Here is a 24,637-nt window from a genome sequence, read left to right as displayed (position 1 = left end):
AAGGAAGGAAGGAAGGAAGGAAGGAAGGAAGGAAGGAAGGAAGGAAGGAAGGAAGAGGGGTGGGAATGGTACCACACCATTAATCCCAGGCAACAGACAATCTTTGTGAGATAGTTTAAGGCCAGCCTGGTCTAAAAAGTGAGCTCTAGGTCAGTATGGGTTACATATCAAGACATTGTCTCAAAACAACAAAAAGAATGGAAGAAAACTACCACCGAAGATACAGTTGTGCAGGCACAGAGGTTGCACATCTCGGTGAGTATAAAGAGGAGAATCTAGAACTTGTGGACCTCAGTGATCATGCAATATGGAGGGAAACCCTCTTCAGTTTTGTTTTCAATAACTTTAAATACATTAAAGACATACAAGATATAGGAATATGATAGTATTTCCCCATTCTGGCTCTAGCAAATTGTAAAAAATACATTGGTATTTTTCTAATACATGTATATTTTGATAGTACTGAGTTCTTTAAATACTCCATGTAGGATTATACATCTACAGTTAAGTACCTTTCCCAAAGGGCAAGTGAGGAAGTCAGAGGACAACTTGAAGCTGGTTTTCTCCTTCCATATGGGTTCAAAGGATTAGATTCAGGTCCTCAGGCTTGGTGGCAGGTGCTCTCACCACTGAGCAGGCTGGCCCTTTAGAAAATAAGAAAAAGCCATTTGGTGGCACTCGCCTGTAATCCCAGCACTCAGGGAGGCAGAGGCAGAGGCAGATGTATTTCTGTGAGTTTGCCTGGTCTACAGAGTGAGTCCAGGACAGCCAAGGCTACATGGAGAAACCATCTTGAAAAACAAACAAACAAACAAACAAACAAACAGCAACAAAAAGCAAAAAAGAATTTTTATAATGATCTCAGTTTCCCAGTCATTTCCTTGGACTAAGGAAATGTATGCTGGTTTAAGATTTAGTTTTCCCTGGGTGGTGGTGGCCCATACTTTTAATCCCAGAAATTGGGATGCAGAGGAAGGTGGATCTTTGCCAGCCTGGTCTACAGAGCTAGTTCCAGAACAGCCAGGGCTACACAAGGTTTCTGGGCTGAATACCATGTCATTTGCAGGCACCAGATAGAAACCATAGTAAAAGCTTTTGTAACGAGATCCATTCCATTGTATGCCATAAAAGGGTTCTTCCTCAAGTCCCCAGCTTGGCCACATTTATTTTGGTTCAGCTCAAGTTATTCATCCTACATTTCTGTTCTATGGCCTATTTGTGGCAAACCCTTTAGATGGACACAGGACAGTTGTTAAATATTTTGTCCGGTGTAATTACTTGCTTAATTTTCCCAAAGATCTCTGGCTGATCTAGATCTCTAGGTGCTCAGTAAATTGCTGGCTATTGAATATAATGAAGAACTACAACAATCCTGCCACTCCAGAGGACCCATCAGGTTTCAGAAATGTCGGGACCGATCTTGCTCTCTTAAAGTTTATGCTTCACATAGAAACTGCAGACTTCCAGAGAGCCCCATGGTTGTTCTTTCAGCTACATTTTCACAATTAAGTCGTTGCATTTTGTAAACCACTTTATAAAGGTTCAGAGGTAAAGAAATCAGCAAAAGAGAGCAAGCTATACTCTCCACACAAAAGCTGAAATAAGCAAAATTGTATGGGATAGCTATGCAGACCCAGGCTGAGCTGAGCCGTGCAAGTCATGTGATTATTCTCATCTATTTAGATTGACCTACATTTGATGATTCTTTTTTACAAGTTATTATTATTATTTTTGTGGTGCTTGGTACTGAACTGGGGATCTCAGACATGCAAAACATGTCTGAGCCATGCCTTATGTATCACTTTAGAATTTTGCCACACAAAGGATTTCCCCCACTTTACGTGTTCTTTGAGACAATTAGAACAAGTCACAGATAACACAGTTGATAGATGAAGCATATTAGCTACACAATGAGTGAGGTTTGAAAATTATTTCCATTCAGCTACTGTTCAGTTAGGATGAAAGAAGAACGCTGGGGAGAAGGGAAATGGAGGAATCAAAGATTGAGATAAGCCTTCAAAAGAGCTGTTCTGGGACGAGAAGGGGTCCAACAGTGGAGCTCTGGGTGAGGGTTTGTAGATAGCTGAGGGTTATGAAAACAGCTGGAGCTTGTGGTGCTACTTACTTCCTGAGTGCTGGAACTTTTTGTCAAATCTTGTGTTTATATGTGTTTAAGTTGTAGTAGTTGAGGCTGGGAACTCATATGTTGGTCTGACAAGGGGTCACATCACTCTCCAGATGTGTATGTTTCAGATTTTACAATAGCCAAACATATGTCACTCATTTGCAAATTAAGTGTTTGCAATAATTTCAAAGCCAATAATACTGCTCTTTTCCTAGCTGCCTGGGCTAAGTTTCTGGGCCTTTGTTCTGACAGTACTTTGCTAAAGAGGAATTCAAATTCTAACACATGCACGCTCACATTTATGTCTGTGTCTTCCTATATTGCAAGTTGAGTTACCTAGAAACATGTTCTTTGAGTAATGTCTCAGGAATACTAGTATTTACTTATTTGGAAATGTTAAATACCCTTAGGTAATCATGTTTTCAGATTGGGAAGTTAGGGGTGGAGAGTGGAGAGTGGTTTAAAGATATTTTAATTGCTATATCGTTTTGTGCTCACATGGGGAAAACGGTAACATTTATAAAATGGCAGTCTCTTGCCCCTCAGTAAAGAGATATGCCAAGAACAAACTGCACGGAAGCACAGTTTCACACCTTAAATTACGGTTTGAATTGCCTTCACAAACCTGCTAAATTTTGTTTAAACAAAACCGTAAGAACAAAATAAAAACCTCACGGGGCTCAGTTTAGTCCCCTATCCTGCTGTGATAATTTTATATCCCTTACTCCTTGAAAAGGCAAATGATGTCTTTATTAACAACGTATCTCGGAGTGTTTAAACACAGTCAAAACACAAGTGTGTTTCTGTAATTTCTCTCCCACGCGTCTTTGTCCTTAGCGAGCAACTTCGCAGCAACGTTTCCGAGACTAAACACTGGGACACTGTTTGGAAATGAATCGGCACAGCGTTTTGTTCCCCAGACCGTCAGATTATCTCATTTACCCGGGTTTGACCCGGGTTGCAGTTCTTGTTCGAGGAAGCCAGGCGGCAGTCTTCCCAGCCTGTACTGGGTCAGCTTGGGATCAGGAAAGGAATAGCCTTACCGCATCCCCAAGATTTGGTAGGATCTGGGGCGCTAAGACAACCAGGCCCCAGCCTCAAAAAAGCCTCCTTTCAGCGTGGGTGGTTGACAGCTGTGGCTCCGGGGAGGAAGAAAAAAGAAGGCAACTTGAGAAGCGTGTCGATCCGCTAGCAAGCGAGCTCGTTTACGTTGGCCGGTGGCCCTCAGGTACTCAAAGGCAGGAGCGCGCATAGCAGGGAGGCAGGGTCTAGGTCCTTTCGCTTCCTAGCCCCGCCCCGCCCCGCCCCGCCCCGCCCCGCCCTTGGGCACCCACTGGCGCACGCGCCGCTCTCCTTTTCTCCCCAGGCCCGCCCCTCCGGATGCCACGCCCCGCCAGCGGGCGGCGCCCGCGCCCTCCCTTCTCCCACGTCCCGCCTCTCCTGGGGGCGCCCCTCCCCCACGCGCACGCGCCCTGCGGGCGCACGCGAGCCGGCTGTCCGAGGCGTGAGTTGGGCGGGGCGCCGCGCTGACGTTACCCGGGATGCGGGCCGGTTCCGCAGCCGTCTTCGCCGCCTCCGCCTCTCCAGCCACCCGGGTTTGTATGAAAACACCGGACGGCGGGCGGCGAGGGACCCGCCGTGCGCCCCCGGAGCCTAGGGCGCGGAGGCCGAGCGCAGCCCCCGCCAGCGCCCACGCCGAGCCGGTGAGCGTCCCCGCCGTCCGCGCGTCCAGCTCGCCGGCTCCCGGCGGTGCCTCAGCTCACCTGGCGGGGGCGAGGCGCGCTCCCGGGCAGGGAAGGCTGGCTGTCGAGCGAGCCAAGGCCGTCGCCGCCCCGTGCGCTCCCCGCTGCGCTCCTCTGCCCGCCACTCCCCGGCCTCCGCCCTGCAGCGCCCCAGGACCTTTTGATTGGCTGCTGGCTGACAGTTTAGTGCTGCGGAAGGCAGTTTCCACACGTCCCCGGGTGGTCGGGGTGGACGTTGACGGTCTAAAGCTCGTCCGCGGACCAAGGGCTCGCACGTTGTGTGAGGTAACGACGGCGACCCCGCTGGCTTTGCAGGTTCTCTGTGGCGAGTCCTCCCTCCAGGTGTTCGGAATGGTAACGGTACCCATGCGGTGCCCGGCAGTTTGTAGTCCACAGAGACGAGTGGCCATCCCGAGCGCTCGCTCTGGCTTGGCCAGCTTCTGAATTAGTCTCACAGTTCGCCCTCGCTTTCCTGAGATAGGAGGAGGTTATTTTTGTAATTGTGTTTTGGAATGTTTTCGGGTTAGTTGGCAAAAAAAGGAAATGATTTATTTAAGGCGCTTGAATGGTACGGATTTTAAAACGTGGGCCACATGTCAAAACTAAAGACCTGCAGATCTGTAATCAGATCCCCCGAAAGAGAGGCACTTGGCGGTGCCTTAGTCCACCCGGGTTTCTCCTGCTTTGCTCGGTTTCCCGTTCCGCTTCTCCTCAGTCACATTTTACGGTGAAGTTACACCTTCATTTTGAATGACTGCAGAGTTTTGTCTTGAATTGATGGATCAGTGTTTATGATTGTAATCTCCGTTTAACTTGGAAACAGACGCCTTTTGTGTTTGACCAATATTACAGTATGTCAGATATATTATTTTAAGCTTTTGTGGTAGCAATTTTAAATTTTTAAGGATTTAATTTATACGTGCTTAGTGTTTGCCTGCATGCATAATTTGCACCACATTCGTACCTGATTCCTGAGGAGGTCAGAAGAGGGTGTCAGATTCCCTGGAATTGGAATTAAATATGGTTGTGAGCCACCATGTGGATGCTAGGCATCAGACCCACCCAGGTCCTCTGGAAGAACAGCAGCGCCCTTAACCACCGCATGGTAGCAATTTTTATAAAGCTTTTCCAATAGATTTGGATTGAGTATCTCTGCTTTTATTTATTTAGTGGGTGCGTTCGTGTGTGTGTGTGTGTGTGTGTGTGTGTGTGTGTGTCTGTCTGTCTGTGTCTGTCAGTGTGTGTTTAGATCAGAAGACTTGAGAGCTTTGGTTTTCTCTTGGACCTTTTGGGTGTGGGGGATGTTACTCAGGTGGTCATGGGCAAAGTGCCTCTGCTTGCAGAACCATCTTGCTATTCTCCTTGAACTGAAGCATTCGGTTTACAAAGTCTGGCTGCATTGCTGTTTAACTATTCACCTGCATTAGTAGAGATGCAAGCCCAGAAATATTTTGACTTGTATTTATTCTGCATTTTGGATTTTGCCTTTAATCTTCCACAGTAGTCAGAATCTACTCTTGTTTGCTGCCTTCAGCGCTGAAAGTTAAACAGTAGTAATGGCAATCAGTGATCCTCTGCACATTGCTTAGGATTTGGTTCAGCAGTGGTTGTCAGTGTAGACACTGGGAATGGCTGAAGGTCCTTGCTGCCTTGACCTTCACGTTACTGTGGGTCACAGTATGTGTGTTGTGTGGTGCAGTGTTTGAGGAATGGGGCTTAGATGGAGTGGCTGAGTGTGTGTCCTGGCTTGCTGTAGGCAAGTTATTTTCTGGATCCAGTTCTCTCTGTGCCAAAATGGGAATGATGGTGTCTGTGCCCTTAGGATGATCTCAAACACCAAGTAAGCCAGGACAGTGTGCTGTTCTTCCACAGTTCGGACTTCACAGGAAGTGCTCAGTAGGCATTACTGTTCCTGCTACTGTTTTCCTGAAGTATGACAGAGTGGGCAGCATCAGCACAGATGAATTTCCTGTGATCCATTTTCTTTTTGAAGCTGTGAGAGTGTGGTCACTGTCGTTCCTGGAAACATGTCAGTTGTAAATAGAGCAGGTACACCCTGAGCTGAGTGCCCTGGGATGTTCTGGAGAACTGAGTATCCTTGCCTGTCCTCTTTGACAGAACCTTGGACTGTCTCCCTCATGTTGGTGGTGGCTGCTATTTTAATCACCTATTTTCCAGTTTGTTATTGACTGTTTCTCTGACTGTCATATGTTGCTATTGGAGTTATTATTAAAATACCAGTGGGCACATAGAGGTTTCTAGGAATTACAAAGCAACTTTTTGTTTGCTTTTTAATGCAGGGTTTCTTTGGGTAGTCTTGGCTGTCCTGGACTCCTTTTGTAAACTAGGCTGGACTGCCTCTGCCTCCCGAGAGTGCTGGTTAAAGGCATGTGCTGCCACTCTGGGCTTACAAAATTATTTTTATCTACATATTCTGTTTTGTCTTCTTTATTGATGTTACATAAAATGTTTTGATTTGACATTGTGTTCATTTTCAGCTTTTATGTAATTTTTCTAGGAAAATGGGTTTCTCTTCCCAGAAGGGGCATCAGATCCAAGTATAGGTGGTTGTAAGCTACCATTTGGTTGCTAGAATTGAACTTAGAACCTCTCTGGAAGAGCAGACAGTGCTCTTGACCACTAAGCCATCTCTCTAGGCCCCATGTGCTTGCTCTTGGTTTACAGGGATTTGATACACCTCAAGCACCTCTGACCTGACATTCTTGGGCCCAGAGGTGTTTTATTAGAATAGTTTGGATTTTCATACATCTAAAGAGATGTTGAAGATGGTGAACAGGAGAGACATTTATATTTTCATTATTCTTGGGTAGAATGTGATCTTATATAAAAGTTTTTAGTGTACATACATTTTGGCTATAATATGTCAAGTGAGGTCAGCTGTGAATTTTCCATTTGTGACATCATGTTTGTGATATCAGAAGGTTTGTGATTTTGGATTTTTATATTAATATGAGTTGTGTAGGCTATATTCAAAGTCTGTTCTTAAATTAGATATTTAACACTTGATCTCAGGACTCTTTTTTATGTCCATCTCTTCTCTCCTTTCCCTTTCTTCTCTCAACCGCTCTGCCCCCACCACTTTCTTTTTGGAATGTGCTAGGCAAGGAAGGCCTCCACCACTGAGCTATTCCCCAGATTTAGGGTTTATAAAAATTTTAATGTAAAATAATACAAACAGGTAGGTTATGTCTGCTTCTGCATTCAATCTATTGCAGTGTGTTGTTTAGGTTGAAGTGTGTGTATGGAGAAAATCCAGGCAGACACAGTTAATGGTTGTGAAGGATAGGTCATAGAGCCTGCATTTTTTTGTTCAGTATGTCATCAAAGCTCAACAAGTGGCTCTTTTTTTTTTCTTCTTCTTCTTCTTTTTTTTCCAGAGAGAAATTTTCTGTGTAGCCTGGCTGTCCTGGAACTCACTCTGGTAGACCAGGCTGTCCTGGAACTCAGAGATCTGCCTGCCTCTGCCTTTGGAATGCTGGCATTCAAGGCGTATACCACCACAGCTGGCCTGGCATGTTCTCAAAGGTTAGTTGCAACATGGAATCTGAAATCCTATTTGATGATTTTCTTTCATACTCAGTGTTGCAATGGGCTCTGAATGGATCTTATGCACAAGTCTGCATTTTAATAGAATTTATTGGTTAGGTGTTCAGAATTGGTTCCATGAGTTGGACACACCTTCCAAATGGTAGCACATTTCATTGTAGAGCACCAAAGAGTCACGTTCTTGGGTCCTAGTACTAGGGACTGAACCCAGGGCAAGGCAGATCTCTTGTGTTTTTCATTTGGGACAGTTTCATTAAGTCATTTGCTGGGATTACAGGCCTCACCAATATTCTGGCAAGCCCACCCAAAGACACATTTGCTAGTGTGATCGTTCTGTGAGATCAGTGGAAGCAGTTTGGGTAGAGACAGGGTGGTGGATGAGTTTTACAAAATTCTGTTCAAGAACATTTCTTACTGTGGGTGTGTATGCAGTGTGTGGGTGTGGAGGTCTGAATACAGTGATCGACATTCACTTTCTGCCGTGTGGCTCCTGGCACCTGAACTTAGGGTGTCAGGCTTGGCTGCATATTCCTTTACCTACTGAGCCACTGGCCAGATCAAGACCTTATTCTATATGGCAGATGAACCATTGCAACCACGTTCTGAATAGTTGATGGCTGTTTCAAGGCACAGTAGTTCCTTCATAGAATTGAGAGCTTAACTTAGCCTCTCTTTTCATGGACATAATTTGAGTGGAAGTATGCATGCTCACATGTGGGTGTCTCAGAGGTTTTCACAGAAATGAACAGAGTACTCCTACTGTTCACCTCAGGTAAACAAGTGGTAGTCATGTTTGTGACTGTGCTAACACTTGAGCTTTCATGCAGAAACCTGAACTCTGGAAAGATGGCTCAGTGGGTAAAGGCATTTGCTGCACAAGGCTGGAGACCTCAGTTCAATCCCCAGGACCATGTAAATGTTGATAGAAACAACTGCACAGGGTCATCCTCTGGCCTTCACATACACAGTGTAGCACCCATGTACCTAGTTGCTCACCCACCCACCTCATAGACACACGATAATAAATAAAGTAAAAGTGGGCATGGTGGTGCATGCCTTTAATCCCAGCATTCATGGAGGCAGAAGCAGGTGGATTGTTGTGAGTTTGAGGCTAGCCTGGTCTACAAAACGAGTGCAGGACAGCCAAGGCTACACAGAGAAACCCTGTTTCAAAAAAAAAAAAAAGTCTAGTAAATAAACATAAAGATTAAAAAAAGAGTGGCCTAGTTGAGCCACATGTGCGCCATCTTCAGCTTTGAGGGGCAGTGCTTGCAAACCAGCCTCACCCTCAGTCTCTCCAATTCTCACCAGTACTTGGTACCACCTCCTCTACCTTTTATTACAACCATTCGAGTGCTTGTAAAGTGTAGACTGAATTTTAAAATAGGTTTGGCATAACAGAAATGACAGCATTCTAAAGTGGAGTTAGCTTTATATTTAAAGTGTTTACTAGGCTCACCTAAGACTACAGCCAGCAGCAGCAGATCTTCACCTTGTCTATACATGGTTCATGTAACTCAATCTTTCTTGTGGCTTTATCTGGATTCTGAAGGCATTCTACCACTTCCTCTCCCTACAAAAGTATTTATAAAGGAAACGGGAAGGATCAGTCCAGGGCCCACTCCACCCTAAGGAAAGAGGGCTTATTGTTGGCTGTCAAATCATTGAAGGACTGCTGGGATGTGTTGTTATTACTGAATGAAAACCCCAGCCATTCTGCTTTGCCAGTAAAGCCTCAGGAGCCAGATGCGGGGTGAAAACCTGCTAGCTCAGAGAGGCAGAGAAAGCGCCCAGCTGACCTTCCTACTCAGCTTATGTCTCAGAGGAAAAAACCCCCAAAGTTCACTAGGTTCAGCTGACAGCTCAGGAAGAAAAGGCGAAAAAACCACAAGGCTAAAGGCTTACTAGCTCAAAGCTCTAAAAGCTTAAAGCCAGAGACCTAAAGCCAAAGCTAAAGCCAAAGAGCTCAAGAGCTAAAGCTCCTTCTACGTCTACATGCTGTCTTAAATACCCCTCAACTCAAAGTCCCTCCTACTCTTTAATCCCTGTCAGCTGGTTTCTTGCTCCACCTCTTGACCTAGGATTAACTTTATCAAATCCTGCCTACAGAAAGCTCTTGGATTAAAGGTGTGTGCCAGGGCTGAGCCACACTATAGTTACCTATTTACAATAAACAGAAAGTTCTTGGATTAAAGGCATGTGATAGGGCTCAACCACATCAAACAAGAAAAAGGGTTTTACAGTTCACAATTTTGGGATTCACAATGGGATGAAATATCCTACAACAGGGATATACAGATGTAGGCTGAAAAAATGAGTAGAGATGAATTCTGAAGAATGCAGGAACATAGACCATAGCATGTTCTTCCATGCCTGCAGCAGGCAGTGTACATCTCTGTCCCCAGGTGAGAGCTGTAAGTATTGACAAGGACAGCTTGAGGCTGGTGGCTAGAATATGTTTATAGTGTAATTGCTGGGGGTCTACAGTTCTGAGTTTTGGCAAGGTGACAAGTAGAGACATTCTGCTTTGTGTTCTTGGGGAAACTGTGGATGTCACAGGAGCCCTGGTGCAGCAGTGGGCCCTGAGTTGCCCTGCTTGTTGCCACCAAGTGAGCATCCTGAAGGCAGCATCAAGCAGTGTAATGCTTAGCCTTGTGCCAGCTAGTTAGGAAAAATGTACAGGGCCCATTTCCACAGAACTGACCCAAGGATGGATTTGCAAATGAAGGCACAGATACTGAGAGGCTTGCTGTAGTGTCTGGATATCTGAAGAGATTCTAGGTTGAAATTTATCTTTAGAAGCACCGCTTACTTAGCGTGTGTGCACCTGTGTGCGTGCCTCAGTGCAATGGAGATGAACGGGCAAACCCTTGGAAGCTGGTTGTCTCCTTCCACTGCGGAGGACCTGGGGATTGAACTCAGGCTGTCAGGCTTGACAAGTCGCTATGCACTGAGCCAGCTGGCTGGCCCTGTTGAGCTTTGCTTTAGGGAGGAACACACTAGCCTGGAAGCAGAGTGAGGGGTGAAGGGAGGTACTGTGTAGTGACTAAGCTCCAGCCTGCTTGTGAGGCTACAACTGAAGCATCATTTCTGGAGCCACATTGTTTCAGAATCAGGAGCATGAAATGTGCTAGGGCTATTGGTCTGTCTCCATATATACATGTATGTATAAACTACATAGATCAGCACCTGAATTGATGGCTTTATTATGGTATTCTCATACACACATCATCGTTCTTCGTTCTTACTCTTTCCCCTCCACCACCTTTCCCTAGGCCTGTCTTCCTCTTGGGGTCCTCTTTCTCTCTCCAGTAGTCTTCCTTCTGCCTTCAAGTCACATCACTTCATTACCCTCAGGCCTGTTTAAAGAGCTTCCTTCTTATGTCCCCATTTATACTTTTGTGACCCTCACTGTGCTGCCTTTTTAGTAATAGCTGCTGAGACAGATGTGAAGAGATAATGTGGTTTTCAGTATCAGAATAAATGATGTTAGGACCTTTTAATAAATCAATCAAATAAATAATTTTAATTCAAGTTATTGGTTACTTTTTACATTAGGTTATTTTTAGCTACTGAGTGGTCTTTACTGTATCACATGTATGTCTGGTGAAAGGATATCACATTGACTGCTTTCTCGAAGTCCATAGGGTGACTTTGTTCATTATTGACTTTGCTATACACACATTTTCTTAGAAAATGTAAAAACGTTGATTTTTGCTGTATGTGTATGGGTGTTTGGCCTGCATGTATGTCAGGGCACCATGTGTTGTGCCTCTGGAGGCTAGGAGAGTATGTTAGATCTTGGAGTTACAGAACTGGAGTTATGGAAGGTTGTGACCAAGGTTCTGGAAACTGAACCCTGGTCTTCTGTAAGAGCAGCTAGTGCTCTAAGCCACTGGGCCATCTCTTTAGTCCAAGGTTTTTATTTTTTATTTTTAATGAAGTTTTTTTTTTTTTAATCATTTTTTTAAAGGTTTTCTTCATTTATTTTGAATGTTCTATGTGCATGCACACCCACAGGCCAGAAGAGGGCACCAGGTCACATCATAGATGGTTATGAGCCACCATGTGGTTGCTGGGAATTGAACTCAGGACCTCTGGATGAGCAGAAAAGATGTTTTTATTTTTGTGTTTATGGGTGTTTTGCCTGCTTTTATATCTGTGCACCATGTGTATACAGGAGTGTGTATATACAGGATTGTGCAGGAGCCTCTGGACGCCAGAAAGTACATCAGAGCCCTGGGAACGGGAGTTACAGATGTTAGTTAGGCTCCATCCTGGTCCTCTGGAAGAGCAATCAGTACTCTTAATTGCAGAGTCAGCTCTCCAGCTCCAGATGAATAATTAAAAAAAAAATAGAGAAGAAATGCTGGTGAGGCTGTGTGGAAAGAGGAATTCTTACTGCTGGTGGGAGTGTAAACTAGTACCCCCGTTGTGAAAATAAAGTGAAGTTTTCTCATTATTAAAAATGGATTGCTGTATGACTAAGATGTCCCTCTCCTGAGAATGAACACAGAGACACATGTGTGTCCCTGTTCATCGATCCATTATTCGCAATATCAGGGAAATGGAATCAGGCTAGATGCTCACTAGCAAATGAATGGATAATGAATGTGTATATGTATAAACAAAAATTATTCAGCACTAAATTTGAAGGGAATGGATGAACCTAGAAAGTATTTAGACATTCTTAATGTTTATTTATGTTTGTGTTTATTTTGCCTGCATATGTGAATATGTATCATGTGTGTGCCCAGCACTTGTGGAGGTTTGAGGAGGGTGGTAGATTCCCTGGAACTGCAGTTATGGATAACTGTAAGCTATCACATGGGGGCTGAGAACTGAACTCAGGTTTTCTGCAAAAGAACAAGTTCTTTTAACTACTAAGGCATCTCACTGGGGCTAGATCAGGAATGTGTCAAAATAACTCAGGCTCAGAAAGGCAAATATTGTATTTTTTTTCCATGGGGAAATCCTAGCTTATTTTGTGTGTGTGTGTGTGTGTGTGTGTGTAAGTAAGTGTGGGCATAGGCCATGAAACTAGAAAGGAGATGACAGTGAGGTGGGTGTCGAGGAGGCAAGGAAGACAGTAAGACACATATGAAGGAGGAAAGGAGGCTATGAAGGGGTGCGAGGGCTGTGCAAGGGAGCTGGGGAGAAGAGTCAACAAAACACATTTTGTTTAGAATTTCCCGAATGAAGTGTAATACTGTGTATGCTAATTAAAAAGTTTGAAAATAAAAAACTTGTTATTCCATTAGGGCTTCTGTAACACTTTCATAAACCAGGTAGCTTTTAACCATCATACATTTTTGCTTGTAGTTTGAAAGCTGGGAAGTTCACAAGGCACTGGCAGTTTCTATAGTTGGTGAATGGACAAGCTAGCTAGCTTATATTTTTAGTTATGTAGTTTAAAATATTTAATTAAGTGATCTATCTATCTATCTATCTATCTATCTATCTATCTATCTATCTATCTACAATACTAACCTTCATACTTGAGGAGTTTTACCCTCATGACCTAGTTCTATTTCAGAAGGCTGTTTCCTCGTTGCTATCATGTGGTGGTTAAGGTGCGCATTTGATTTCTGGAGGGTGCGTCACCATTCAGACCGTAGCAGCATGTGGTTTGTTTGCTCTGTGTGTGTTGGAGGTGGGTGGGCTAGACCCCACTGTGTAACCCAGATTGGTCTTGAGTCATGCTGCCACCCCAGCACTGAGATTACAGGTGTAAGCCAACAGTGTGGCTTAGTCTTCATTTACTTTTGATCATTCTGCAATAGAAGGCGGTATGTATTCTAAAAACAGGGTAGGCAAGGACCTTGTTTGTGCTCGGCTCTGCAGGTGACTGGTAGTATTAAGCAGATGCTTGAGATGAGCTCTAGTGAAAAAAAAAATGGATTTGAGCAAATAGTCATGAGCTGTGTGGTGGAAGCAATGGTTTGAGCAAGGGTATTGAGGTGACACTCTCTCTCCTGGTGTGTGAGAAAAGCCAGGGAGCTCTCAACCACAGAGCGCAGATGAGGTGGCTCAGTAGATAAAGACATCTGCCACCAAGCTTCAGTCTGTCGTTCAGGGTCCAAAGGGTAGAAGGAGAGACCTGACTTCAGTTGTCCTCTGATCTGTGCATACTGTAGCAAACTTGTTAGCAAATGCACACATCCAAAATACACCAGCCCATGTCCTGTTGTCACTGGTCTCTTGTCTACATTCCAGCCCCTACAGTTATTTTCCACATAGCACCCTGAGTGACATGACCAAGCCCGGGAAGGGAAAAGGAAACTAGGGGTTAGCTAAAGCCCTCCAGTATTTTTCATTTTGACGACACTGAGGCACCTAAGAGGATATTCCAGCCATTTCCTCCCTGGCTTTCCCCCTACACATAACTTCTCTCACACAGCCATTACTAGATATGTATAAATGGTTTGACGTCTTAGATTCAAAGTAATTGTTTTATTTTCTAGTGACATGACTAAGCATGGGTATATAAAATTAAAAGATATCCAGGAAATATTTTTTGGTAATTAGTTTTAAAGTACATCTGAAAATTATAAAAATTATGAATCAAGAAGGAAGGTTGTTTAAATTCTATAATAAGGGCTTTCTGAAGATGGAAACATTAACTAATGTTATTCTAGGGAAACTCTTTAATATGTTTAAACAGCTTGTTAGTAATTAAAAATGTTTTCCTATGGAAATACACAGTTGCCAGTTTGGTGTGTGAATAGTCAGCAGATGCACTAACCATGGGATGCTCTGGTTGGTTTGGGTATTAATGAGGTATATTGACACTGTCTCAGAACAAATCGAGATACATGATTGTGTGAGCTACTTTTTAGTTGAAACAATAAAACCACCACGATCAAAAACAATTTAGGAAGTTTATTTTCACTTATAGTTCTGGAGGCTTCCGGAGCCTTTAATGCTGGGGAAGGCATAGCATGCAGGCAAAAGCAGGAAGCAGGCTGATTAAAATTTCACCCAGATACAAGAAGTGGAGGGAGAGGGGGAAGGAACAAGGAACAGGAAGTAGGGTAAGGGTACAACCACCCCTTCGTCTACATACTTCCTCCAGCAGGGCTGCACCATCTAAAGGTTCCATAATTTCCACAAACAGTGCCCCAACTGGGAACCAAGTGTTCAAATACATGAGCCTATGGGGTGCATTTTCAATGCTAATCAATGTTATGATTGCTTTCTGCGTTTTTTTTCGTTCTAGAATTTTGATAGCATTTTCCATGCTGCTTTTAGGTATTTTAATAGTTATCTATGGCAAACTGCAGGGATGGGTTTGACCACATAGACCTACTTTCTTGTTTTCTGGTGTTATGATCTCCGTTGTATGTCTGTTTTAACAGGGAATGCATGAAGAAAACAGAGTTGTATTAGGATCCTGATGGTATTGATACTTCTCTTCCAGATTACCTTCAGTGCTGGAATGAAGTGACCCAAGATGAGCAAGCTGAAAGTGGCGGGAGAGAAAAGGTATCGGAGCCTTGACCTGCGTGTGTATTGATACGTGCGATGTGCAGTAATATACTGTGCAGTTATTGGGACTGGTTCATAATGTATGTCGTGCATATTTTACCAATACTTAACTTCTTAGTTAAAGACTCAGCAAGGATAACCCACTGGCTAACCCTGGCTAACTTCTAGTACGTCTAGTGAACTAAGATGGTTTTATATTTGTTAAAGTATAGTACACTTTGATGCATGAAACGGTAGGAAGCTCGAGACTCAGTGCACATCACTGAGATTTTGTTGGGACATAGCTCTGCCTGTTAATCTTCATCTAGTTGGAAGCTGCATGGTCCACAACCCTAAAATAGATGCTTCCTGTCGCTTCACATTTTTGTTGGTTTTGTTTCTTCCATTTAAAAATCAGATGAATCTTACTGATTCTGGATTAGCTATATAGCCTTGAAACATTAACTCTATTGTGCCCATTTTCTCCTCTGTAAAATCATTTTAATGTTAATGTTATACGTACAGTGTCAGTGCTAAGTAATACCTCGCTGAGAAAGTAAATGACATGTTGCTAACACTAATGATAATCAAAGCTTCTACTTTGCTAGCAATGTTGAAGTTTATGTTTTCATGTATATGTTTTTGCTTTTATAGATAATGTGTTATGAAGAAAATGCACAACTTATTAGATAATGGTTAGTTCTAAAATTGTTAGGTTTTCCAGTTATTTAACATAATTGTACCTTCATAAATTGCATTACTTCACTAACTGTATAATTTTACAGGAAGTTGGTTAGGGTGATTTTATAAAAATTTACATTCAAAAGGAAGCACCTCTCTTTCCTTCCCCCTCCCTTTCTTTTTCCTTTCTTTGTGTGCATATGTATGACGTGTAGGGGCATGTGTGCCAGATTGTGCACGTGGAGGACAGAGAACAGCTTGTGGGGGTCAGGGATTTCTTTTTGTAGTCCTGGAAATTGGCTGCCAGGCTCTGTGACCGTGCCTGCTGAGCTATCTCACTGGTACCAGCATTACTTTTCTGAAAGGTCACACAACCAACTTGGTTTGCATTAACTGGTTAAATCGTCTGATTTCTAGAACAGTGCTCACACAGTTTGTAAACCTCAAGTTCCTCATGTCAATTTGTTTTTACTTCCCGAAATAAATTGTACTAGATATTTATTTGATGTTTTAGGCAAGTTAGTCACTATCAGTTTTCACTGTTTTAAATCAATCTATAGTTTCTATTAATAAATACTGTGTTGCTTCTTGCATTGCTGTCGTCACAGCACTTGACAGACATTGGCCTCATGAACGTGGGTAGAATATTACAGGGTTGAAGCACAAAGCAGAGGAGTGCTGGCTACTACCCTAAAGTGGTTAGATTACACACCTGTAAAAACTTACCCAGCAACTTCTGGCAGTTCCCTTTCCCTGTTTCCACAATTTTCTGAAGTAGCAACCCCCCTGGGGCCCAGTCATCTAAGTCAGGGCTAGGGTTATATAGTCAGACCATGGCACTTACCATTTTTCTATGCGTGAGAGCTGAGAGCTTACGGTGAATCAGGATGGAAAAGGGCCAGGACCTTCAGCTGCTGCTCAGTGTCAACAACATCTGCACGCATGAATTCAGTGACCTGTGCATTTAAAAGACCTGGAAATACATTTGTTGTCTGCACTAGCATGTGTAGACCCCTTTCCTGTCACTGTTTTCTAGCTATCAACTGAAATAAAGATGCAGACGTGATTGGCACTGTATGAGGTTTGCAGGTAATCTGGAGATGATAGGGAGTGTACCTGAGGGTGTGGGGCATTACGTAAGGAAGTTGAATGTGCACAGATTTGGGTATGTGAGGTGCTAGAATGTGTGTGTAACATGAGGTTGAGAATTCAAAAATGTATCCTTCAAAGGTCTGGATGGGAGACATAATAGTCTTGGGTGTTTTGAATTATATTAAAACTACATCCGTTTCCACAGGAAATGCATTTTATACTTTACATATCTCCAGGGGCTTTTGTGGACACCTTTTTCTTATTTTTTGGATTATTTCATGACCATGAAGTAAATCTATTTAGTTCTTGGGACTCTACATACGCATATTACTGTTACATGTGTGTGTGCATGCTCATGTACTGTGTGTAGTCATGTGTGGGCTTGTGCTCAGGCTAGAGGACAGACTTTAGAGTGTTGGTGACTTCCTTTTTTTTGAGGTAGGTTTATTTCTTCTCTGTTGTCTAACTTAGGGTAATATGCTTGTTCGAACTCATTCTATTTTAATATTTCTAGAAGCTTTCTATCATGATGTTTCCTGTTTTTTCTGATAATTTGTGTATTCTCTCCCTCCCTCTCTCCTCTCTCTCTGTACCAAAAGGGTCCACACTCTATTTAAAAAGAGTTATTATGTATGAGTGTTTGTCTGCATGTCTGTCTCTGTACCATGTGAGTGCCTGGTGTCCTCCAAGGTGAGACGGGGGCGTTGAAACCCTGAACTAGAGTTACAGACACTAGTGAGCTCTTCTGTGGACTCTGGGAATCGAACCTATGTCCTCTGGAAATGCAGCCAGTATTCTTTACCTGTTGAGCCATTTCTCATCCCCTCATTCTTCTACTTTTAGTCTAAATCTTTTTCTTCAAGGAATTGTTTTTTTTTATTGTTATTTTAAAATATACTTTATTTTTGAAATTAAAATGTAGTACAGGTATGTAGTTTTTCCTTTCCATTCCTCCCTCAAATTCATGGGCTCTTTTTCTTTGGTGACATATATTCTTAACTATATAGATATAGCCTGCTTAGTCCATATAATATTGCTTGTAAATGTTTGTTTTCAGGGCCAACCACTTGGGATTGGATGACCAGTTGAGGGGTTCTTCCAGGGGAAGGCTCTGTCCCCCACTCTCAGCAATCCTTAGTTGCCTGTAGTTCTTTGTCTAAGGTAGGAGCCCTGTGAGATCCCTGCCCTCCGAGTTGCATGTTTGTTGTTGTCCTTGTTAGGTCTTCTTAGGCAGCCATGGTGATGAGCCCTCATGGGTGCTAGGTAGCCTCTCTGTCAGTTGGAGAGGACGCAGTCTCGTAGTAGAGGTTCTCTTCTGCCGCTTGAGTCCTTCCAGCTCCCTTTCCATAGTGTTTCCTGAGCCTGAGGTTCAGGAACTGTTGTAGATGCGTCATTTTGGGGCTGGCACCATGATCACTTCTCTGCATTCTGATAAGGTGTGACTTTCTTGGATGATCTTACTTGTTGCAAAGTGAAGTCTCTTTGATGAGAGATGAGGGAGACACTCATCTGTGGGTGTAAGGGTAAGTTTTTAGACTTCGGTTAGGAAATAAGCTGCTTAGTAAAATGAGGATCCATGACCTCAGTAGCCTTGGGTAGTTAGCTAGGTATCCAATACCAGGCACGATTTCTCTCTTGGTTGAAAGCGCCTTACGTCCAATTAGAGAACTGCTGGTTACTGACAAGGAGTGCGGCATGTCACACTTAGGGTTATCGTGACATTCGGGTTGCTGTTGTGACTCATAACATTTCATAACTGGACAGGACTGTTGGCCGCTGTGCTCCCTGGAAGCTTGTGTGGCTCCTCCTGGTACCTTGAGAGCCAGTCCTCAAGAAGGGCCTTTTAGGTTGGATTCAGCTCAGATCCTCTGGGCCCGGTGGCTAAAGTGCAGTGTGTCTTCAGCATTAGGACTCATCTTCCCCCGCTGGGAGGCAGCCAGGGGCAACCGCAATAGCCTGCTCTGCTTTGGGAGTCTGTTGGACTCTCTTAACTAACAGCTTAGAAGGGCTTCTCATGCCTGGGATGGGGATTTTTGTTAGACAGTCTGTGTCTCTTGGGGAGGAACATTGTCATCCCAGGTGGGAACATTTTATTTAAGCTATATGTATTTATGTACACATAGACTTAGATGTAGGTAAATATGTATTAATACAGTATTTATGGCTTTTGCAGTTATCATTACTGTTATTTTCCTCCTCATTCTGCCCTTTTCTCTTTCTGGGTTGACTGCCTTTTCCTTCTGTAATTAAAACTCTACTTATTTTTTTTTCTATTTCTCTCTTCAAATCAGTTATATTCTACACCTATATACAGGTGCTTCCTGATGGTCTCTTTATATTTCCATGGTTTCTGTGGTCACTGCAAGGTAGTAGTCTTTATTTAAAACTATGAGGCTATTTTGTTTAAAACTTTGAGGGTATTTAATAGACTACATATATATATATATATATATATATATATATATATATATATATATATTATACAGTGAGGGACTGGGGTACTAATTGTAGGCAAAACAATTATTTGTTGTTGTTTTAAAACGAAGTCTCGAATATACAAAGCTGGCCTTAGACTCATTGTGTGGCCAATGGTGACCTTGAACTTCTGACCGTCTTGCTTCCACTTCTGAGGCGCAGTGCTGGGTAGCAGGTATATGTGAGGTTGCAGGTGTGCACCAGGTTACAGGTGTGTGCACTGTCACATCTTACTGGGCTGGGGAATGAATCTAGGGTCTTGTTAGGCAAGCAGTCTCCCAGCTGAGCCGCGTGTCCATGTTGAAGTGGCTCTGGAAAGAAATGAGGCGTGGATGATTCAGTCAGTCTTGGTCTACTATGTGCAGTTGAAATTAATTAAGCCTGGAGGACCATTCTGTGTTCGGTTATGATTGAAAACCAGCACAAGCCTAAGTAGTTCATTTGTGCTGAAGCTCCCCATCACACAATAGATACTTTCATCCTTGCCTTGTGACCGTCGTTGTGATTCCCATCTTGCTTGGAAGGCAGCCATCTAGTAGTATGGCACTACCACAGTAAACGGAGTGAAGCAAAAGTAGAGTGCAGTGCTGCCAGCTCCATTCACAATTGAGAGTCGTGCTGCAGTCAGCTATCTTTAGAGCCACTTAACTGTCAGGAGTAGCAGCTAATGCAGAACCCCCAGACTAGCCAGAACACAAGAGAATAAGTGATGGTGACATACTCAGCTCCAAATGGTACTCAGTGTCACCCTTCCCAAGACTCAAGGAACATCATAAAAGAGGGAATGGAAAGAATATAAGCACCAGAGGATGGGGAGATGAACCTTTTGTACATGGCATGGCTGTTGTCCTCGTGAACTCATTGCAGCTCTTGTTATCTTCTCAAGATTTGCATAGGATGGGGTGCTCAACATTTTGTCACAGGTAGGGAAGGAGCTAGCAGGCCCCACCTATCCCTGAGGAACTGTTAGCAGTTAATGGTAGCTTAAGAAAGGTATTGTTTTCTTCAGTGGTGTAGCAGCTCTTAAGTTGCCATGCTCTAGAAAATAGCCTCCCACTCATGCTCCTGTAAGCAAGCCCCTCTTGGCCACACCCACAGAAGATAGAAAGGCAGGAGGGGGACTTATGCAGAGGAGGAAGGGTTCAGCAGGAAAGGGAGAGGGAAATGGGAGGATTGTAAAATGACTACAGTTTATTACGCACATATATGAAACTATGAAGGAATGATAAATGGGGAAAAAGAATACAATGCTAAGGACAGTTTTAGCTGTGGAAATGTGTGCATCTTATGGTTGACATCTTCATTTAGCTAACTCCTTCTCTCCTGTTCATTCCTTCAGATGTTCTTATTTAGGGCCTGGTGGGGTTCTTCTCTGGGAGCACAGGCAACATTGAGAGGCTGTGAGGCAGTAGGCTGCCTGGACCACCACAGCTTGTACAGTGGCTGAGGGCAGGACACAGCAGCAAGGCAGGATCCGCTTGCTAGGAGACTGAGTCACTGAGGGCTCTGCTGCTTGGTGGTACTTGGTGTGGCTCAAGGTGATTGTGGAAGAGCACTGGGTGCCATGCTGTCTGACCTTCCCTGTTGGTGGTGATAGTCTTTGAATAACTGGGAAGATGCCAAGAAGCACATACCAAATGATCAGTAGGTCTCATCTTGTTTGCTGAGAACATTTTTTCAGCTGCAGGTGATTGGGAAGCAGTTTGATTGAATACATCAATCCCTGCAGATTCCAGGTTCTGCCTGTCTGTGTGCTGACAGAGTCTGTGGTGTGGCAGGAAATGGAAATGGAAATTGCAGATTATCTTGAGTAACAAAAGCACTAGATACCTGCCTTTGGAAATAGTCATGCAGTTCCTCCAAAGGAATTAATTTTGTTAACCTTGGTTGACCTGTAGATAAAGACAGACAAATGGTAAAGTACCATTTGGAATATGTAGATTATTCTTCCAGGATTACATGTGTTTAAGAGTATTACAATGGAGAGGAGATTGTCTTTGCTTTTAATCTAACTGGTCTGGCTTTTGTGTTCTGTTAAGGTTTTTCACTATTTGTGTGCCGTATTCCTGCTCAGGTTATTGATGTAATTATATATAAGTATTAGGCTGGTGAGATGAGTCAGTAAGTAAAGACAGTTGGCACTAAGTTTGACAACCCAAGTTTAAACCTGGGGACTCACGTCGTGAAAAGAATAGAACCAGTTCCGTCAAGTTGTTCTCTGACCTCCACATGTACCCCTCCTTAACAGATAAATGTAAAGAGTTACAAATAAACATACAAACATTTAATTTATAGGAAGAGTAAGTGTACATGATAAAGCATTGTGTGAGGTCAGGTGTAGGCTGAGCTGTTAAAGGAGAGGCCTAAATTGCAGTGGGAGCATAGACTCAAATGTGCTACTGCCATGCTTAAGGATTGGTAGTTCAAGGGTGGTAGAGTAGCTCTGCTTTTCCTTGTTTTGCTTCTGTCTCTAAGCATGTTCACCAGTTTTTGTTTCATATAACCAGCAGAGATGGGGAAGGATATAGATCAGCTGCCTGTCTCCTGTGTGCTTACATCTCACTCAGCTAGAACTTAGATCCATGTTCTTATCTAGAGTGGCAGTCACAGAGTGGTCACAGGTATTTGAAGTCTCTTTCTTTGAGCACTGGCCCAGTTGCATTTCTGTGGCTGTGACAAAATAACCCTGATAAAAAGCAACGTAGAGGAAAGAGTTTAACTTCGCTTAAGTTCCAGGTTCCAGCCCGTAACTGCAGGGGAGTCACAGCAGCAGGAACATGAAAGAAACAGACACACATGCTGCCTGCTCATTACTTTCTTAATTCTTAGAGAGCTAACTTTCCTAATTCTTAGAGAGCTCAGGGCCAGCCTATGGAATGGTGCCACCCAGCAAGTGGCACCCATCAAGTAAGGAACGGTCCCCTGCATCAAGTGACAGTCAAGACAGTCTCCACAGGCACGAGCACAGGACATTCAGAATATTTTCTCTGCAGTTCATGTGTGGGAGTGAAGGGCACTTCTGATTTTCACAAGGTAGACCAGTGGCTTAGGACAGATATCCTTTTAGTTTGCAGCAGCGAAATTGGGACAGCCAGCAGAAGATCCTAACTGACGTGTTTTGGTGGATGTGATCTAGTAAGAGGGGAGCATCGTCATCATCTCTCCCTCCCTCTTCTCCTCATCCTCCTCTTTCTTCTTTCTCTGTTTTTGAGACAGAGTCATTCATATAGCCCTGGAAGATGGTGTCTTAGGGTTTCAGTTGTTGTGATAAAACACCATGACCAAGGCAACTTAAAGAAAAAGGTGTGGGTTTTTTTGTTTTGTTTTTGAGCTTATGGTTCCATAGTGTCCATGATAGATAGCAGGTGTTAGGCAAGTCAGAACAGTAGCTGAGAGCTCATATTTTGAACCCCAAACAGGAGGCTGAGAGCACACTGGGAATGGGACAAATCTTTTGAAATTTCAATGTCTGCCCCCGGTGACACACCTCCTCCAACAGGGCCACACTTCCTAATCCTTCCCAAGCAGTTCTACCAATGGGGACCAAGTAGTCAAACTTACGAGTCTGTGGGGACCATTCTGTGAATGGGGACTGTTCTTACTCCCAGATGGTAAATCAGATCAAACACAATCCCAACCTACTAGCTTTAGGGAGCTGCTGGTGGACTGTTTTCCTATCTGATTTTACAAATGTAAAATGGATGGAGAATGGAGTGGGGCAGAAGAAAGGAATTTTCAGTTTTGAGAAAGAGCAGAGAAAGTGCAAAGTGCAAAGCCTTGGAAAGTAGAAAACTTCCCAGGTACAATAGAAGATTCTTGGATGGGTGAATGCATATGTGTTTTTGTGGTTTTCTGAAACAGAATGTGTTTCCCAATCAGAGCTTAACAGTGCTAGAAAGGCAGTGAGGGGTTGACATGAAGTGTTGATGTGTAAGTAGTTATCTAGCTCTGTGAACAGCCCTCAGTTGACACAGAATCCATGCTAAGAAACAGTCATGTTCTTTTTAGCCTCACCAATAGTTCTCGGGTTGTGGGACTCCTGGCTCAGCTGGAGAAGGTCAATACAGATTCCACAGAGTCAGACACTGCCAGACATGTTACATCCAAGATTCTTCATTTGGCTCAAAGTCAAGGTAAGCTGCAATCCCTTCCTTGTGTTTGGAATACCTTTTAAATTCTTTAAAAGTAGATACTAAGGATGTTCTGACTTTTGATATGAAGATATTCCAATTTTTGATAACTGGATGGTTTTCTGTAAAAATGGGCCTTTCTCATACTGACTTACAGAAGCAGGAAACTGAGGAGGAAATTGATTGTCTTTGGAGGAAATTGATTTTCAGTGCACTTGTTTAGATTTGATCCTTGATCAGATAGATGCCTGAGAGAAACAGCTTATGGAGGAAATACGTGTTTTGGCTCTGCTCTGTTTTCTCTGGCCCTTCAGGAGGTAGCATGCTGTGGTGGGAGAGTGTGGAGGAGCCAAATTGCTCACTCATGACACCCAGGAAGCAGAGAGAGCCTGCATGCGTGGCTGTCCCCCTCATTCTAGTGTGTCTGAAACCTTAGTGTGTTACTACTGCTGCCTGCATCCTTCCCATTAGCCAGTGTGTCTGAAGGTCCTCACAGATGTGGCCGTTGCTGGGCTCTCCTCATCTAGGCATCTCCCCCTAGGTAGTTATCGCTGAGCACCGAAACACACCTTGTGTTTCCAAAAAGATCATGACTTTATAATTTCATCTTACACACCCGAAAAATCACACCCAAAACAGTTTTTTCCCAAGTCTCAGCAGTTCCAATGTTGCACACATTGAGTCCATGCCCACAGGCTCATCTGAGACTTGGCCTCTCAGCTGTGAGCTATAGTGAGACCCAGGAAACCTACACAGAGATGGGCAGAGTGCTTCTTCCCAAACTGCATACTGCTGAGGCCTGTTGCATCCTGACTCTCATGTGTGCTTGCTCTTCAGGGTTGCTTGTCCTGCCTCTTGAGTGTTGTCAGCTGTAGCCCATCTGGCTTCTTCGCTGTGGGGCTCTGCATGTTGCCTGCAGATTTCCTCAGCATATATCATACATCATTCTGATCCTGAGCATGGTCATTGAAAAGGCTCACAAATTGGAACACAAGAAAGGATTTATTTCAAGGAGGCCAAGAAATTATGGTGTTTAAATTAATTTTCCATATGAACATCACAGTCTACCAAAATTATGGGAAAACCTGGATAGAGTGGAAGATGGTTAGTTTAACACTTTGTTCTCATTTAGTATCTAGAATCCCGAGATGATGGTAGAGACTCCTGAGGGAGTTAGGGGCTACATTGGACTGTGTTCACAGGCACAGAGTTTTCCGTGGTTTGAAGCTGAGGTTTGGTGGCTCATTAGTGATCCAGAGCTTTCTGTCTTCTGAGTATATCTGTAACAGTAATGTCTAAAGTGACTTGGCTATGGAAGGTACCAGCCTTACTTTATATACCAAGTATATACTGGCTCT

General features: G+C 43.6%; 1 protein-coding gene across 1 annotated transcript in view; it reads left to right on the top strand.

The window, feature by feature from the left end:
* Positions 1 to 3,644: 3,644 nt before the first annotated feature.
* Agtpbp1 (ATP/GTP binding carboxypeptidase 1) overlaps positions 3,645 to 24,637 on the top strand; it is a 60,522-nt gene continuing 39,529 nt past the window's right edge. Inside the window, exons 1-3 of the mRNA XM_055629264.1 lie at positions 3,645 to 3,828; positions 14,855 to 14,919; positions 23,158 to 23,282. Of these exons, the coding sequence (XP_055485239.1) occupies positions 14,888 to 14,919; positions 23,158 to 23,282 (157 nt within the window). The 5' untranslated portion in view covers positions 3,645 to 3,828; positions 14,855 to 14,887. The remainder of the gene's footprint in view (positions 3,829 to 14,854; positions 14,920 to 23,157; positions 23,283 to 24,637) is intronic.

The sequence above is a fragment of the Psammomys obesus genome, unplaced genomic scaffold (assembly GCF_907164565.1).
Source record: "Psammomys obesus unplaced genomic scaffold, mPsaObe1.curated_primary_1811, whole genome shotgun sequence".
Taxonomy (NCBI): domain Eukaryota; kingdom Metazoa; phylum Chordata; class Mammalia; order Rodentia; family Muridae; genus Psammomys; species Psammomys obesus.
This window is presented reverse-complemented; position numbering and strand designations above follow the sequence as displayed.